The sequence below is a fragment of the Rhinichthys klamathensis genome, unplaced genomic scaffold (genome assembly GCF_029890125.1).
Source record: "Rhinichthys klamathensis goyatoka isolate OS25496 unplaced genomic scaffold, OSU_Roscu_1.1 h1tg000638l_1, whole genome shotgun sequence".
Classification (NCBI taxonomy): domain Eukaryota; kingdom Metazoa; phylum Chordata; class Actinopteri; order Cypriniformes; family Leuciscidae; genus Rhinichthys; species Rhinichthys klamathensis.
Genome location: NW_026607084.1, coordinates 62,888 through 79,294, shown reverse-complemented (window position 1 = coordinate 79,294; position 16,407 = coordinate 62,888). Strand labels below are relative to the sequence as shown.

General features: G+C 42.2%; 2 protein-coding genes across 3 annotated transcripts in view; both read left to right on the top strand.

The window, feature by feature from the left end:
- The first annotated feature begins 494 nt into the window (after positions 1 to 494).
- Positions 495 to 4,591, top strand: LOC130076320 (NACHT, LRR and PYD domains-containing protein 12-like). Its single transcript, XM_056241364.1, has 5 exons — positions 495 to 2,328; positions 2,419 to 2,766; positions 3,111 to 3,263; positions 3,430 to 3,476; positions 3,998 to 4,591. Exons 1-5 carry the CDS (start codon positions 572 to 574, stop codon positions 4,534 to 4,536), a joined length of 2,844 nt encoding a protein of 947 aa, XP_056097339.1. The 5' UTR covers positions 495 to 571; the 3' UTR covers positions 4,537 to 4,591.
- Positions 4,592 to 6,981: 2,390 nt separating this feature from the next.
- LOC130076323 (lysyl oxidase homolog 4-like) overlaps positions 6,982 to 16,407 on the top strand; it is a 34,482-nt gene continuing 25,056 nt past the window's right edge. Inside the window, exons 1-4 of one of the 2 annotated variants that reach the window (XM_056241367.1) lie at positions 6,982 to 7,064; positions 8,740 to 9,028; positions 11,806 to 12,338; positions 13,199 to 13,413. In XM_056241367.1, the coding sequence (XP_056097342.1) occupies positions 8,782 to 9,028; positions 11,806 to 12,338; positions 13,199 to 13,413 (995 nt within the window). In that variant the 5' untranslated portion in view covers positions 6,982 to 7,064; positions 8,740 to 8,781. Of the gene's footprint in view, positions 7,065 to 8,731; positions 9,029 to 11,805; positions 12,339 to 13,198; positions 13,414 to 16,407 lie in introns of both variants that reach the window. The other variant, XM_056241366.1, reaches the window with a different exon arrangement.

Here is a 16,407-nt window from a genome sequence, read left to right as displayed (position 1 = left end):
AAAGATTTATTTACTTTCTTAGTTGCCAATATGTTTCTCAATCTTCAATTATAATATGTACATGGTATGGTTTTGGTTGTGCATTTAATTGTTAATTTTTTCAAACAGATTCTGGAAACATGCCATCTCAACAGCCTAACAACCTTCCACAACGACACCATCATCATAATAATAATAATAATAATAATTCTACATCACTCGGGCAACCATCAATTCAGAACCCTGATCAGCATAACTTTACAATTAAACAGGAAAACGGTGGGTTAATAGTTGCTCCAAACATTGTAGGAAACAATGCTCATGATGTTAACATAAATGTGGTGAGTGTCTGATCATTTAAGAAACAGTTGCTCATTTAAGAAATGGTTTGTGTATGTTATATATATTTATGTATGAGTATTTTTTGTTTTGTTTTTCAGGCTATGGTGTCTCCCTCTTCCACAGTAAACAAAAATGGTAAGATATCTAGTTGTAGAACACAGTGCATTCATAAGCGTGATGATCCTGTTAGTAAAATGACTTTCCAACTTTGTCCTGATTTTTAGAAATTCTTCAGAATGTGAGGAATAAGATGAAATCAAGAATGCTGCGTGACGCTGAGAGGACCTTTGAGGGAAGTGCACCACAGTCGGTCTCTCTAAACCGGATCTACACTGAACTGTTTATCATCGATGACGAGTCTGACCCCATCAATAGAGAACATGAGATCTGGCAGATCGAGACGACACATGATTTAAACGCATCAGCTCAGAGACACATAAACTACAATCAAATCCTTCAGCCACCCATAAATGAAAATATAACCATGAAGACCGTTTTAACTAAAGGAATTGCTGGAATTGGGAAAACAATCACCGTACAGAAGTTTGTCCATGACTGGGCGAGCGGAGAAGCCAATCAAGATCTAGATCTTGTGTTTCTGCTGCCGTTCCGAGATCTGAACTTGCTTGAAGGAGAAAAGAGTCTATTTGACTTCCTTTGTGACTTTTCCCCCGAGTTTAAAGAGGCGAGACAGATCTCTGAATGGATCTGTGATGGGAAGGTTCTGTTCATCTTAGATGGTCTGGATGAATATAAAAAGGATTTGAACTTTCAAAGCAGCCTTCTGTCAGATGTAACTAAAGAAGCCACTGTGGATGTCCTTCTAGTAAACCTTCTACTAGGAAAACTGCTTCCATCCGCTCGCCTGTGGATCACCAGCCGGCCAGTGGCAGCTGGACAGCTTCCGAGGGAGATCTTCTTACATGGATACATCACACAGATCAGAGGATTCAGAGACGAGCAGAAGGAGGAGTACTTCGAGAGGCACCTTGAGGATCCAAAGCTAACCCAAGACATCATCCGTCACCTGAAGTCTCAAAAGAGCCTGTGGATATTGTGCCACATACCTCTGTTTTGTTGGATTTCAGTGGTTGTTCTTAAAGACATAATTACAAGACAAAATAAAGATTGGATCATGCCCTCAAATCTGACGGAAATGTATATCCACTATCTGCTCATTCAGACCGGGTTGAGCCATGAAAAATATCAAGGGACAGAACTGTCACAACAAGACGCTCTCAAGCGGCACAAAGAACTGATTATGAAACTGGCAGAGCTGGCATACTGGCAGCTGAAGAAACAGAATGTCATCTTCAGAGAAGAAGACTTGATGAGCTGTAAGATCACTGTTGATGAAGCGTATCAATATCCCGGTGTCATTACCCGTGTCACAGAGAACAAATGTGGATATATCAGGACAAAACTTTTCACCTTCATCCATCTCAGTGTCCAGGAATTCTTTGCAGCCTTGTTTGCATTTCACACATTTCTATCAGGAAATCAAGACTCCCTGAATTTAATAACAGCTAAAAAGAGGGAGAAGTCTAATTTGTGTGATTTTCTCAAAGTTGTGATTAATGTGGCCTTGCTAAGTGAAAATGGACACTTGGATCTTTTTATCTGTTTTCTCTTTGGGATTTCTTGCGATTCCAGCAGAGATCTACTTGAAGGACTCCTGCGTCCATCATGGGCCAGTAGTTCAGATGGTCACAAGAAGGTGACCACGTACATCAAGTCTTTGAAGAGGAAAGGTCTGTCCTCTGAGAGATGCATTAGTCTTGTTCGTTGTCTCGTTGAGCTCAAGGACAAGTCATTTTTGCAGGAGATGCGAGATCTCGAACGCTCACGGTCCAAAGAGCCCCTCACACTGTTCCAGTGCACGCTTCTGGCTTACCAGTTTGTAATGTCAGATATGAATCACGATGAGTTTGACCTCAGGAAATACAACATCACTTTAGAAGGGTTTCAGAGATTCTCCCCAGCCACCACATGCTTCAGAAAGGCTCTGTAAGTATTAAGATGCAGTAAATGTCTTTAAAATGTATCATATCATATAATGATTAAAACTGAATGTGCGTTTGAATGTGATACTGACAGTCTCCAAGGAAGCGGATTTACAGAGCAGCACTGTGATATCTTGGCGTGTTACCTAAGGTCACCAAACTCTCACCTGATTCATCTTGATCTGAGTCACAATGATCTGGGAGGGTCCGCTCTGAGCCATCTTTCCACTGCACTCTGTGATCCCAATTGCCAGATTCAGACCCTGAACCTCAGCCACAATGAACTCCAGAGTCATGACATGGAGCTGATCAGGGATGTGCTTTTAGGAGAAAATATTAATCTGAGATGGCTGGAGCTCAGCGACAATCCTCTAGGTGATTCAGGAGTGAAGATACTCTCATCTGGACTGCAGAGCGCGAAATGTCATCTTGCAGTTCTGAAGTAAGTCAAACTAACCAGGGCTCAACGCTAAGAAATTATTCTACTGGCCCAGTGGTTAACATGTTAACTTGGACCCACCACAAATTAATAAAACTATTTTAAGTTATTGTTTTTTGACCCATGTAACCTTGTGTTCTATTATATAAGGTTAAGACATCAAAATGTTAGATACTAGGGAAATTTCAATACCTCAAAATCTACTAGCCTAACTGATATAGATTTCAAACATCATTAAAGACAAGTAAACAGTCAGTAATGAAGTATGAACAAATAGACAATGATAAATAAACACAGAAAAAGGGAGAATATGCTGATCTGAAAGAAAAACTGCTTTTTCTTTATAGACTTTCAGGCTGTCAGATTAAAGGAGGAGGTCATCAGTTGGTGTCGTCTTTGAAAGCCAATTCTTCATCTCTGATAGAGCTGGATCTGCGCTATAATAATCTTGGAAACATCGGACAGGAAACTCTAAAGGATGAGTACCTGTGCTCAGTGAGGTACTGTAGCATGACTTGTGTCCCAAATGGACTTAAACTATGTACTTGTTTAGTGTATGAGTTTTATAAGGTTATGTTGTCATCCAGTATCAGTGTTAAATATTCATGTTTAAAAAAGTTCTTGTATAACAGTGTGGTTCTACTCTTAACAGTCTTCTCTGACTAGAACTTCCACTGGAGGAGTCTGCGGTCACCAACCAGGACTCTACAAATGTGAGTTTAAACATGCTCATTAATGTTTTCAAATCAATATCAAGATTGTAGGTTAAAATTTGACATGTATTTGTAGATGCTGTAACTACTTTACCGGTTTTAAAACCTTTTCTATTTCATTTTAAAAGGTTTGTAGACATGCAGATATTTCATGTGTTTCTCTAAATTAAAATGAGGTCAGAAAAACCTGCCAGTGTAATTGTGAATGAATTATTCCATCCTCAAATGATTTTTAAAAAGCATTTTACGCCCCGTATAGATCAAAGGACTTAACATGGAAGAAAAAAGAAAAAAAACGATAAAATGTTTGTCCTTTGACCTAGACATGGCATAACATGAAATTGGGGGCTCGTCCGGGATAAAAAACAAGCACGTTCCAGAACAGAATAAAACATAGAAACAGACCAAAAGGGATGTAACGCATGACTTCCCAGAAATACATCATGTCCTCTACCCACATGCATATGCTGACGGGAACCGCTTGATAATTGTTGATGCTAATCTAATAAATCTGTTTTTAGATGCCGTTCCGCTCACCTTTGACCCTCAGACGGCTAATGAACACCTCCATCTGAACGAGAACAACACTGTGGCCACTCGTCAGAGGCAGAAACTGCAGTTTCCAGATAATGCCGAGAGATTTGACAAGTGCAACCAGGTCCTGTGCCGCCCGGCGCTGTCAGAGCGCTGCTTCTTTACGGTGGATGTGATTGGGCCAGACATGCACGTGGGCGTGGCCTGTGAGGGAATTGAGAGGAAGGGAGCGAGTGATCGAGTACGCCTGGGACGCAATAAGATGTCATGGAGTTTACATTGCTCAGATAGAGTATGTGAGGCTCATCACAACCAGAAAACTGTATCAGTTAAAGCAGAGTCCTTAAGGAAACTCGGCGTGTTCCTGGACCGGGAGGCTGGTTCTGTTTGCTTCTACAGTTTGAGCCCACAGATGAAACTCTTGTACATGTTTGATGCAGATTTCCCTGAGGACCAGGACCTTTTCGCTGCATTCAGGATTCAGGAGCCAGGCTGTTCAGTCAACTTAAGACAAGAATCTCTGTAACTATATCTAGAATGACCTACAATATTCACCTGCCAGACCTGAAGCCAACCACTCAAAACCAGCGGCAAGTGTTTAAACTTTTGATGAACACTAAGTTTATTTCTGCTGGAGAATCAGATGTTTAGAGTATTGTTTAATATATGACAATTACTGTAATCATGTACTGTATCATTTTCATGTGTTTTCACTGAGAACTGTTTGTTTCTAAGCCAAACCAGTTTCATTTAATTCCAAATAAAGACATGAATTAAATTGAGTCAGGTTTCTATTTATTGGACTGATTCTTCTAATCTATTCTAATATGTTACCCTGGACCAGGAAACCAGTCACACGTCGCACGGGTATATTTGTGGCAATAACCAACAATACATTGTATGGGTCAAAATAATCGATTTTTCTTTTATGCCAAAAATCATTAGGATATTAAGTAAAGATCCTCCGCCGACATGGCCTCCTCTTCCACTGCTATACGTATGACACCCAACTCCATCTCTCCTCAAAGACCATCACAGCCTCCAGCCACTCAACCCTTACAACCGGCCTCACTGACATTAAATCATGGATGCATGGATAAATCAGAGATTATCATAATTGGTCCAAACTCCCTCACCCGACATGCCCAGACCTTTTCCCTCAACATATAACATTAGCCCTATAAAAAATAAATCTATTATTAAAGATAATTTTCCATGAAGATATCTAATAAACTTCCTATTTTTGTGAGTGAATGCAACAAAATTGCGAACATAAATGGACAACTTTAAAGGCGGTTTTCTCAATGTTTCGATTTTTTTGCAGATTTTCAAATAGTTGTATCTCGGCCAAATATGGTCTTGTCCTAACAAACCATACATCAATGGAAAGCTTATTTATTCAGCAGGTGATGAATAAATCTCAATTTCGAAAAATTTACCCATGTGACTGGTTTTGTGCTCCAGGGTCACATATGCTTAATATATTAATAATCCTACAGAAGTTTATGTATGTTTGTATTCATTTAACTAGCTACTTTATATGCACAGATCTCATCTTTGCAACAGCATCAAATGTTACGAGGATTTGAAGAAGTCCGTACGAGTCTTTCACTGGGTCGCGTTGGGTGGCGTTTGCAGTCGTAGGTTGTTAAAACGGGCTGAGCCTCGTTTATTCTGCGGTGAAGCGTCACTGTAAACGAGTCACATTAAAAACACACAGCAGTGTTGAATAATGAGTGTATGAGTGAAGATCTGCAGTCACCAGTAGAGGACGCCACCACTACCAACATAACCACTGTTCAAGACATCAAATGGAACAATCATTCATTTTAAGTGCTACTTATACAAATGACTTAAAGAAGAAAGGCTGGTTATTGCATCTGTGGCTCCATTAATAGTCTGCATCACTTTTAAGACCCCTCGTCTGCGGTGGCTTATAAATGAGTCATTGAGTTTGAAGTGTGATGTCAGTCTGCTTCTGTTTCTCTGACTATCGCACACGTCTCGTGCCGTTATGAAAGGGTTTGAGATGGAAACATGTAGGACGTGACCCGTGAGCATCTGCTCTTCGCTGGAGAGAATACGTGTTCTTTTCTCTCACACTCATTTTGGGTGTGGACGCGTGCCAGCTCAATCACAGCACAAACACACTGAGCTGATGAAACATCATAAACCCACACATATAGATCAGAGATCGTGTTCTCAGGGGGTTCAGGGAGTCGCCGCCCAGCCAACATGAACGTTTTGCTAACATTCTCATTAAGTTATGAAAACTTAAATACTTGAAAAAAAAAAAAACATTTTTATTGGATATGTGAACATTAAGGAAACGTATCATTCTTCAAACATTATGGGAATGTTACTTTTTAATGTAACATTTAAAAAACAGATGAAAGTCCAACTGAAATGTTTCAGGAAAATGTTCCATGAACGATGTATAAATAATGTTTTGAGAACATTATTAAAGACCAGATAAGTTTGAGTTAATGTTCTGTTAATTTTACTGGAAGAACGTTTCATCATAACTCTGAGAGAACCTTAACTCAAGGTTGCTAAAAAATGCTGGGTTGTTTTAATCCAATTTTGGGTCAAATATGGACAAACCCAAACGTTGGGTTAAAAATTTAACTTAACAGCTGGGTTTGTCCATATTTGACCCAAAGTTGGGTTGAAACAACATTCCCAATGTGTTTTTGTGTTTCCCAGGTGTTTTCCTGTACGGTGTGTTCGGCTCCTTTACGTCTCTGATCTTCTGACCTCCATCAATGTGTCTTCAGTAAGTGAAAAACATGTCAAAATTAATTCTGAAATGGTGCTGCGTGTCGAGTTGATGTGATTCAGAGTGAGTGTGTCTCTTTAAAAGTGCACTTTATGAAACAAAAAATCGCTTGACTTTACATAAACCAGAAGAAAAAAAGAGAGAGAGAGAGAGAGAGAGAGGGAGAGGGAGAGAGAGAGAGAGAGAGAGAGAGGCAGCTTGTGGTCAGAGGTTTAACTCTCTCTCTCCGTCTCACACACTCTCAGTCGTTCTCCTGCTCTCGTCTGCTCGGACAGGTGAGTGTAAAGCCTCTCATTCCTCTAATGATCACAGGGATTCACAGATATGAAGTTCTTTAGATGATTCTGTGTGTTTGTCAGCTGTTTCTCTGATAGTTTTCTCTCATCTCTCTGTCTCTCAGTTTTTATTGGATTTACTAGGATGATTAATAGTCTATTTGTGCATCAAAATCTCTCACTCTTTTTAAAGTTGAAGAGACAGTTCAGCCAAAAATGATTATTCTGTCATCATTCACTCACCTCATGACTTTCTTTCTTCTGCTGAACACAAAGATAATTTGAAGAATATTGGGCATCAAGCAACACTATCCATTAACTTTCAACGTATATAAAAAAAAAGAAAGTCAGACATGTCTCAACATCTTCTAAATGAAGACAGAAGGTTCTACCACTTTAATTCTCAATCTGCCGTGACCTTTAGAGCCGGAGCGCTGCCGTTCTCAGTGCTAATTATCAGTGTTTCAGTGGAATGTGTGTGTGTGGGTTTATACGCCTGTGGTTTTGTTCTGGTAGCTGATATATAACACACAACACACATCTGTAAATGTGACGATGACGGCCTCTCAGACCACTGATACACACATGCTGTGATTTGATAATAAGTATTGTTTTTAAGTGCTTAAAACAAGAAGAAATATCTGTCAACGGAGTCAGGAAAAATAATCTTAATTCAAAGGAAAAACAAGATTGTTTCTGACCCCACTAACAGATATTTAAACACTTAATTTTTCAGTAACATCTTCAGCCATCTTGCATCTCCAGTAAATGTATGTCTGGTGCTCTTCACGTGTCGGTCAAAAACTGAAATTTATTATTTTATTTCAATGAAATTAATGTACTATATTTTAGTTTCGATAATCTTTTTTTATTTAATATTTTGTATTTTTAGGGGATTTTATGGTAGAAAATAATATTTCCGCTGTTTTTATAATCTATTTATTCACGTTTTGAGCGTAGACCTGAAAATTAAATTTCCAACTCAAACTGTTGTAAATCTTGAACGCTTTGGACCGACAGACTGAAGTTTGACCTCTTTTCAAAGACGGCACTTGGCAGATTATTGCTGAAGTGAAAAAAGTTTTAAAAAGTGAACTTTTAGTTATAGAATTTTACGTTGATTGTTATGAAAAATGTGCAAAAATACTATTTTAAATATACATATTTTACTCTAAAAAAATATATTTTTTACTCTAAAACTGTAAGAAAATCAAAGCCATAACTCTCCACCAGTGTGTTCCGCATGTGAGCTGATCTCTCAGTGAACGAGCGTCAGTGAGAGTGTGTTCGGCTGCAGTTCCACACGCTTCCACCAGAGGAAACTCTCTCAGACCGCAGGAGCACAAGTGTGACTGTTGTTCAGGACCATTCAACCTGTTCAGATCATGGCCATGATATATTTTGCGTTTACACAGCAAGTGCCAAAACCTTTACCAAGTTTCGTACCATTCCGATTTTTTTTTCCTTTTTTTGGAAGAGCGCCGAAGAGCACCAGAGGGTTAAGGATGTTTAGATATTTGTGCTGGAAACCAAGACAAACATACTGAGGAAGAAGCTCATATTTTCAGTGTTGCTCCGGCTCAGGTCCCCAGTGGAGCTGCATTCTTCACTTCTGGTTGAACTGTGCTGTATTTTCACTTCTCTGCTCTGTGTAATCCTGCTGGCAGGTCATTAGCTGGAGAAGGTTGGCTTCTGAACTCATCCGCAGGGATCCGAGATGCTCTTCCAGCTGCTGCTCCTCAGTGTCTTCGCCCCGCTCTGGCTCGCCGCTCCGGGAGTCCAGGTGCGTCTGGTGGGCGGCAGGAGCAAGTTCGAGGGTCGCGTGGAGGTGTTTTATAACGGCGAGTGGGGAACCGTGTGTGACGACGAGGTCAACATCAATCTGGCCAATGTCGTGTGTCGAGAACTGGGCTTTTCTCGCGGACTCACCTGGGCTCACAGCGCAAAGTTCGGCGAGGGTCGCGGTAAGATCAGAGTGCGAGTGACTTCATTCATGTTCCTGTTCTTGTGAATGATTTATCATTGCCGAGAAAAAAGTCATTAGAATCAGGGTTTGAAATGAACTTTTTCACTCACCTGCCAATTTGGCTACTAAATTTTTAAGTTCAGAACTTCTACTAGCCAAAAAAAAAAAAAAAAAGAAAGAAAGAAACCAGATAAACTACGTCACAGCTATATATATATATATATAATAAAATGTCCAAAAATGTATATATAATAAAGAATTTTATTTCATACTGTGAATTTCAGTTTGTGTTTTGATTGGTTCCTGTTTTCCTTTGTTCTTTTCCCGCCACTCCTCTGTTTCTATGGTTACTATCATTAATTTGAAGGAGTTAATTTGTCCTAGCTGTGTATGATTAATTATCTCGTTTCTGTTTGCTATTTAAGATGCACCCTTTCTTTCAGTCTTTGTCCGATCTCCCTGTTGCGTTTATGTGTTTTCCCTGCCTGTCAGCTTGTTCCAGAGTACTGTTATTAAAGTTTGAGTTTGTATCTATAATCGGAGTCTTCAGTCTGTTCCTGAGGAAACCACAGTGTGACAGAAGATCGGACCAACCCAAATGGATGAAGGGGTAATGTTCATCTCCGTGGCTCAGGAGAGCCACAACCTTTTAGAGTTTTCAAGGGAATTCCTCTGGCTCGCCATTTCCAGCTCCCTCGAAAATAACACCCTGAGGACCCTGTTCCAGATCGGGGACTGGGACTGCCCCCCCCCCCCCCCCCCCCCCCTTCACCTCCCAGACACCACAGGGCTGGACTGGAGGGAAACCTGGATTCGGTGTCTGGAGAGTGTTGGGTCCATCTCAGAGTCCATTCCAGAGTCTCGTCCCAAGATGGTTACCCTTCAGTCATGCCAGAGCCTTCTGCCAAGATGGCCACCGCCACGCCAGAGCCCTCTGCCAAGATGGCCACCGCCAGCCCAGAGCCCTTTGTCAAGATGGCCGCCACCACCCCAGAGCCCTCTGCCAAGATGGCCACCGCCACCCCAGAGCCCTTTGTCAAGATGGCCGCCACCACGCCAGAGCCCTCTGCCAAGATGGCCACCGCCACCCCAGAGCCCTCTGCCAAGATGGCCACCGCCACCCCAGAGCCCTTTGTCAAGATGGCCGCCACCACGCCAGAGCCCTCTGCCAAGATGGCCGCCGCTTCTGAGCCCTCTGCCAAGATGGCCGTCGCCGCGCTTGAGTCTCCTGTCCCCGTCCTCGTCCAGAGTCCAGAGGAAGTGGATTTAATAGACTTCGACACTGCAATACCCTGTCTTCCTCCATCATATGTTTTATCTGTCTGCCCGGAACTATCTGTCAGTTCCAAATTCCCACCCAGCCTCCCTCTCCCACCTCCTCCCATAATTTCCTCATCCCCACCTCCGCTGCTTCCTAGTAGCCCCTCAGCTCACCCTCATTCCAACACCAGTGGATCTCACCCGGTCTCCACCTCAGCTTGTTGTTCCACTGACTCCACCTTGTCTCCCACCTCCCTTATTTCCACCGTGGCCCATCAGTCCACCAGCTCTGCCCGGCTCCCTCATCCCTCTGGCTCTGCCTGGGTCATTCGTCGACCTGCCCTTGTCTCAGGACTACACTCCTCCGGCTTCGCCTCGTCCCTTCATCCCTCTGGCTCCATTGGGCTTCTCACTCCCTCCAGCTCCACCGTGGTCCTCTGTCTCTCCGGCTCCACCACGGCCCTCTGGATCCCCACCTCGCCTCGCTCGCCAAAGCCATCGGAATCGCCATGTCCCTCCAAATCCTCAGCATCGCCTTGGCTCATCAGTTCTCCGTCTACACCCTGGTCTCCTCTTCCACCTGCTCCGCCTCCGTCAGTCGGCCCCCTGGAGTCCTCAGCCCTTTCTCCACCATGGCTTCTCCCTCCATTGGCTCCTGGTCTCCTGGGCCGCCAGCCCCGCCCTGGTCCCCTGAACTGCTGCCACTGTCCTGGAGGTGTCCCATTCTGCCGAAGCCACACCCTCGTCGGCCTCCAGGACGCCCTCCCTCCCATCTCTTTTGATGTTTTACGACACGAGGACGCACCATGGAGGAGGGCGGGGTAATGTCACGTGTCAGTGCATGTTTGTACTTTCAGTGTGTGTTTTGATTGGTTCCTGTTTTCCTTTGTTCTTTTCCCGCCATTCCTTCATTTCTATGGTTACTATCATTATGAGTTAATTTGTCCCAGCTACGTATGATTAATTATCTCATCTCTGTTTGCCATTTAAGATGCACTCTTTGTTTCAGTCTTTGTACAATCTCTGTTGTGTTTGCCTGTCAGCTTGTTCCAGAGTACTGTTATTAAAGTTTGAGTTTTGTATCTATAACCAAATGCTTTTTAATCTTCGCTTTTGCTTCAGTGCAAATAAACAAGCACGCCATTATTTGTTGCATAGTGTGTGTGTTCAAGTAAGCCAGATATGAGCAGATTTTACTCAATACAGTGCATTTCATATATCATGATGATTCACGAGTTGAGTATTTGCATTAAATCTGCACAGATTTGGTTTACATGAACTTCCCCAGCAAAGTGAGTAAACCTAATAAGTAACCTGCCAAATTGGCTAGTGATTTGACAGCGTTTCCCGCCACAATTGATTTTTACCCGTATTTGGTGGGTTGGTGGGTGATCATCTCAAACCCTGATTATAATGTAATATAGAACGGATTGAACTGATTCTGAATAATGACACTATTGTCTTCTGTATAGCTTATATTGCTGTCAGTGTTTGAGTGGCTCTCCGTCTGTTCAGGTCCGATCTGGCTGGATAACGTCTCGTGTTCGGGCAGCGAGAGCTCACTGTCGGACTGTCGGTCTAACGGTTGGGGTGTGAGCGACTGCACTCACGCGGAAGATCTGGGCATCATTTGCAGTTCGGACCGTCCCAACCAGGGACACATCCCACGTTACCAAGAATCAAGTCCAGCTTCTCCACCTCAGCCCTCCAGGCTGGTCTCGAATGCTCCCGCCAGATCACCCGCCAGTTCTCCCCACCAGCGTGGCCACGAGATCGGGCTCCAACGCATCAGCCAGGGCCCGTCCTCTCCTCAGATCCACGGACACCAGATTCAGCTGCGCAGGAACGGGCTCGAGAGCACAGCTAACGGCCTGCCACGCGGACACCAGCTGCCGGACTTCCTGCGCAGCCGGGCCTCGTTCAGACGCACACAGGAAGTGACACGCGGTCAGAACACCAGACTTCCTGAGAGACCAGAGCCGGTTCACAGTCCTGAGCCTCAGCACAGTAACAGGATGGATCTGGACTTCACCAACACGGACGAGCAGGTCAGAACTCATCCTTCCCTCGGGTCAGTTTGTCCCGGAATTTTTTTTAAAATTGAGTGTTCATCAGAGGAGTCCAAGACCTCAGGACTTTTGTCGCACTTGAACAACAAATACACAAAAAAAGTTGAATGGATTCAAGGAGTTTAGTGGTTGAAATTTAAAAAAGTAACAAATCCTTCCCTCTCGGGTCAATCTGACCCCCTTGGGAGGCGAGGAATGCTTCAGCACACAGACAAACCTAAAAATGCTCAAGTCAAACTAAAAATGCTAAAGCTTTACCAAAAAATGATTTTTTAATGTCTACATGTGTATCTGAAACTGAAACAAACTGACTTTAGGACCCAGCGGAACAGCTCATTTGCTCCATTTAGAGCTATAAGGCCATCTAGTGGCAAGAGTAATGAAATATCATGTTATATTATTATTTTTCCACAAGAGGTCGGCAAAGACTCCCAATGTAAGATATTTTGAGCTGAATTAAAAGGGTTATGCATGAAATTGTGATTTATTTTGAATTTAAGATGAACGAATATAAGGAATGTGCTTAAATGACTAAATGACTATTTATTTATTATTTATTGATCAAATCTAGTCATTTAAATGTAAATCAAATAAAAAATAACATAAAATCTCCACAAAAAAATGCATTAAAAAATAGAAAAAATATTATCAAAATGAAATAAAATAAGCTTATAGTATAATTTAAGGGTTTCGGGTCATTTTGACCCGCGAGTAAAGGATGAGGGTTAATGTTTCTGAAAGAGCCTCTTCTCACCAAGGCAGCATTTTTTATAAAAAAAATACTGATACTTTTAATACTTAAAAAAAATATATATTTAATATTTGTTTCTCTCTCTCAGTTCACTGCATCGGTCCGGCTGGAGGAAGTGCGTCTCCGGCCCGTACGCGCCGCCACACGAAACTCTGCCATGGTAACAGAGGGCGTGGTGGAGGTGAAGCATGCTGGGAAATGGAGGCAGGTGTGTGAGTGGGGCTGGGACCAGAGCTGCAGTCGTGTGGCGTGTGGCATGCTGGGATTCCCTTCAGCAGGACAGCATGACACACGCGTGTATCGGTGAGTATGTACTGAACTGGCGTGTTCTGATGATTCGTGTTCTAATTCTTTTGCTGATTCGCTATCTGATGATTCGTTTTCTGATGATTCGTGTTCTGATTATTAGTTTTCTGATGATTAGTTTTCTGATGATTCGTGTTCTGATGATTCGTGTGCTGATGATTCGTGTGCTGATTCGTGTTCTGATGATTCGTGTGCTGATTCGTGTTCTGATGATTCGTGTGCTGATTCATGTTCTGATGATTCGTGTGCTGATTCATGTTCTGATGATTCGTGTGCTGATTCATGTTCTAATTCTTTTGCTGATTCGCTATCTGATGATTCGTTTTCTGATGATTCGTGTTCTGATTATTAGTTTTCTGATGATTAGTTTTCTGATGATTCGTGTTCTGATGATTCGTGTTCTGATGATTCGTGTGCTGATTCGTGTTCTGATGATTCGTGTGCTGATTCGTGTTCTGATGATTCGTGTGCTGATTCATGTTCTGATGATTCGTGTGCTGATTCATGTTCTAATTCTTTTGCGGATTCGCTATCTGATGATTCGTGTGCTGATTCATGTTCTGATGATTCGTGTGCTGATTCATGTTCTGATGATTCGTGTGCTGATTCATGTTCTGATGATTCGTGTGCTGATTCATGTTCTGATGATTCGTGTGCTGATTCATGTTCTAATTCTTTTGCGGATTCGCTATCTGATGATTCGTGTGCTGATTCATGTTCTGATGATTCGTGTGCTGATTCATGTTCTAATTCTTTTGCGGATTCGTTTTCTGATGATTCGTGTGCTGATTCGTGTTCTGATGATTCGTGTGCTGATTCATGTTCTGATGATTCGTGTGCTGATTCATGTTCTGATGATTCGTGTGCTGATTCATGTTCTGATGATTCGTGTGCTGATTCATGTTCTGATGATTCGTGTGCTGATTCATGTTCTAATTCTTTTGCGGATTCGCTATCTGATGATTCGTGTGCTGATTCATGTTCTGATGATTCGTGTGCTGATTCATGTTCTAATTCTTTTGCGGATTCGTTTTCTGATGATTCGTGTGTTGATTCGTGTGCTGATTCATTTTCTGATGATTCATGTTCTGATTCATGACCTCATTGATTGCGTTTGTTTAATTGACTTCATGAACATGCTGTGAGCAAAAATTTGACTTACTAGTGAGACTATTCCAAGCAGTTTCTACAAGTTGGCCTAATCTAGACTAATCTAAAAAACAGGTTCAAAGGAATATTCTGTTGCTATAACTTTTACGTGGATGATCCGGCTCGGTCGGTGGTTGGTTTAGGCGGTTGACCACCTGAACTAGCAGATGATCCAGACTTTGACAGGATACCGCAGCGAAACACAACACTAGTGAGGCCATCTCAGACCGCCTGGACATCCCCGTTGCCTGAACCCTCGCTGAAGACGCCGGTCTTCTGTTTGGGAGATTCTCCTGTCGCTCCGCTGCTCCTCTTTACAGTGCGTTTCTAAACATGTGACTGGAGAAAATAACCCTTTCATCATGAGACTCTTAAATATTCCATAGAGTAATGTCAGATTCAGGAATAGCAGCGTGCGCTAAAACGAGCTTGTCCTCTAATCGCATGTAATTACGTGATTCCAGTGGAAAAGCATCGGCTCGGCTCGTCTGTCTCCTGGCCTCTCTCTGGCTGCATCTCAGAATATCTCAGCGAACACACCTTCTGTCAAGTTATGAGCAAACGTTCTCCCAGTGATGTTCATTTATCTGCTCTTTAACAATGTTCTCAAAACAGTATTTATACATCATTTATAGTATGTTTTTATTCTTTAGTTGGATGTTTAGTTTAGATGTTACCGCTTGTTTAAGAACGTTCAGAGAACATTTAAAAGTAACGTTCCCATAATGTTTGAAGAATTATACAATGTTAATGTTTCCTTAGACGTTCACATAACTTTTTAAAAACTGGAACGTTTAAAGAACATACAGTAATAACGTTTTCATAACTTTTCTTAACCACAATCATTAGTTCATTAACAAACAAGTATTCATTACTTTAATGAGCTCATTGTTTCTGCCTTAAATTATTACATTATTTAAATTAATACCTTTTTATCTAACTGTGATTTTGTATATGTGCATTTCTGAAATGCATAACTCAGTCTCCTCTGATGACAGATCACTGTAAACTGTAATGTGGACTCGTGCACTTTCTGTAAAGCTGCTTTGAAACGATGTGTGTTGTGAAAAGCGCTATAGAAATAAATGTGAATTGAATTGGATGAATGGAAATGTTAGCAAGACGTTCTCCGAGCAGATGTTTGTAATGTCTCCTGCCTTCCTCTTGCTCAACACGATCTATAAAGCCACAGAGTCTGAGTCCTGCCGTAAATAACCTGAGAAACACAGGCTTGCTCTGTCTTTACACAAACCTCAGTGTTTATCCGGCACTTCTGTCCTGCGCCTTCAGCTTCTGCCTCGAGTCTCCTTCATTTACACAGCGCTTTACAACACTGAGAGTTTCAGCTTTACAGAGATGCAGGAGAATAATGCAGCAGAGTGTGTGTCCAGGAGAGAATAGCGTCAGTCCAGCTGAAGTCAGTTCAGTGATGCTTCATTTCTGTTGTAGGAGAGTTATTAATTTAGTTAATTTATATATACAGCCGCTCTGGAGGAACCCGTGATGTCATCGTCCAGCTCAGTTCTCATATCTGATCAACTTTCCCTCATCAGGCGCGTGTGTTTTCACTGAAATCAGCCGCTGCTTTTCTTGTTCTTGTGCGAGTCATAACAGCTCAGAGGAATATCCTGAAGCGTGTCGGGATCTGCCCTGCGTAATGACTGGCTGAGACTGATTAAACACATTACCCTCGTCTTCATCAGTGACGAGAGCGACCCACAGTCCTTCTGTCTCCTGCTTTCAAAGGCCTTTCTGGGACCCGAGCTGCAAGATTACATGTGCAATATTTAATAGTAAAATGCATATTTTCCAGCTTTTTTTGTCGTTGCTTGAATCATGTTT

What these genes read in the sequence shown, in the direction of transcription:
- LOC130076320 (XM_056241364.1), top strand. Translation starts at nt 572, where the DNA reads ATGAAATCAAGAATGCTGCGTGACGCTGAGAGGACCTTTGAGGGAAGT. An exon ending in ACATGCTTCAGAAAGGCTCT is followed by an intron (nt 2,329 to 2,418) that starts GTAAGTATTAAG and finishes TGATACTGACAG; the next exon opens with TCTCCAAGGAAGCGGATTTA. An exon ending in TGTCATCTTGCAGTTCTGAA is followed by an intron (nt 2,767 to 3,110) that starts GTAAGTCAAACT and finishes TTTTCTTTATAG; the next exon opens with ACTTTCAGGCTGTCAGATTA.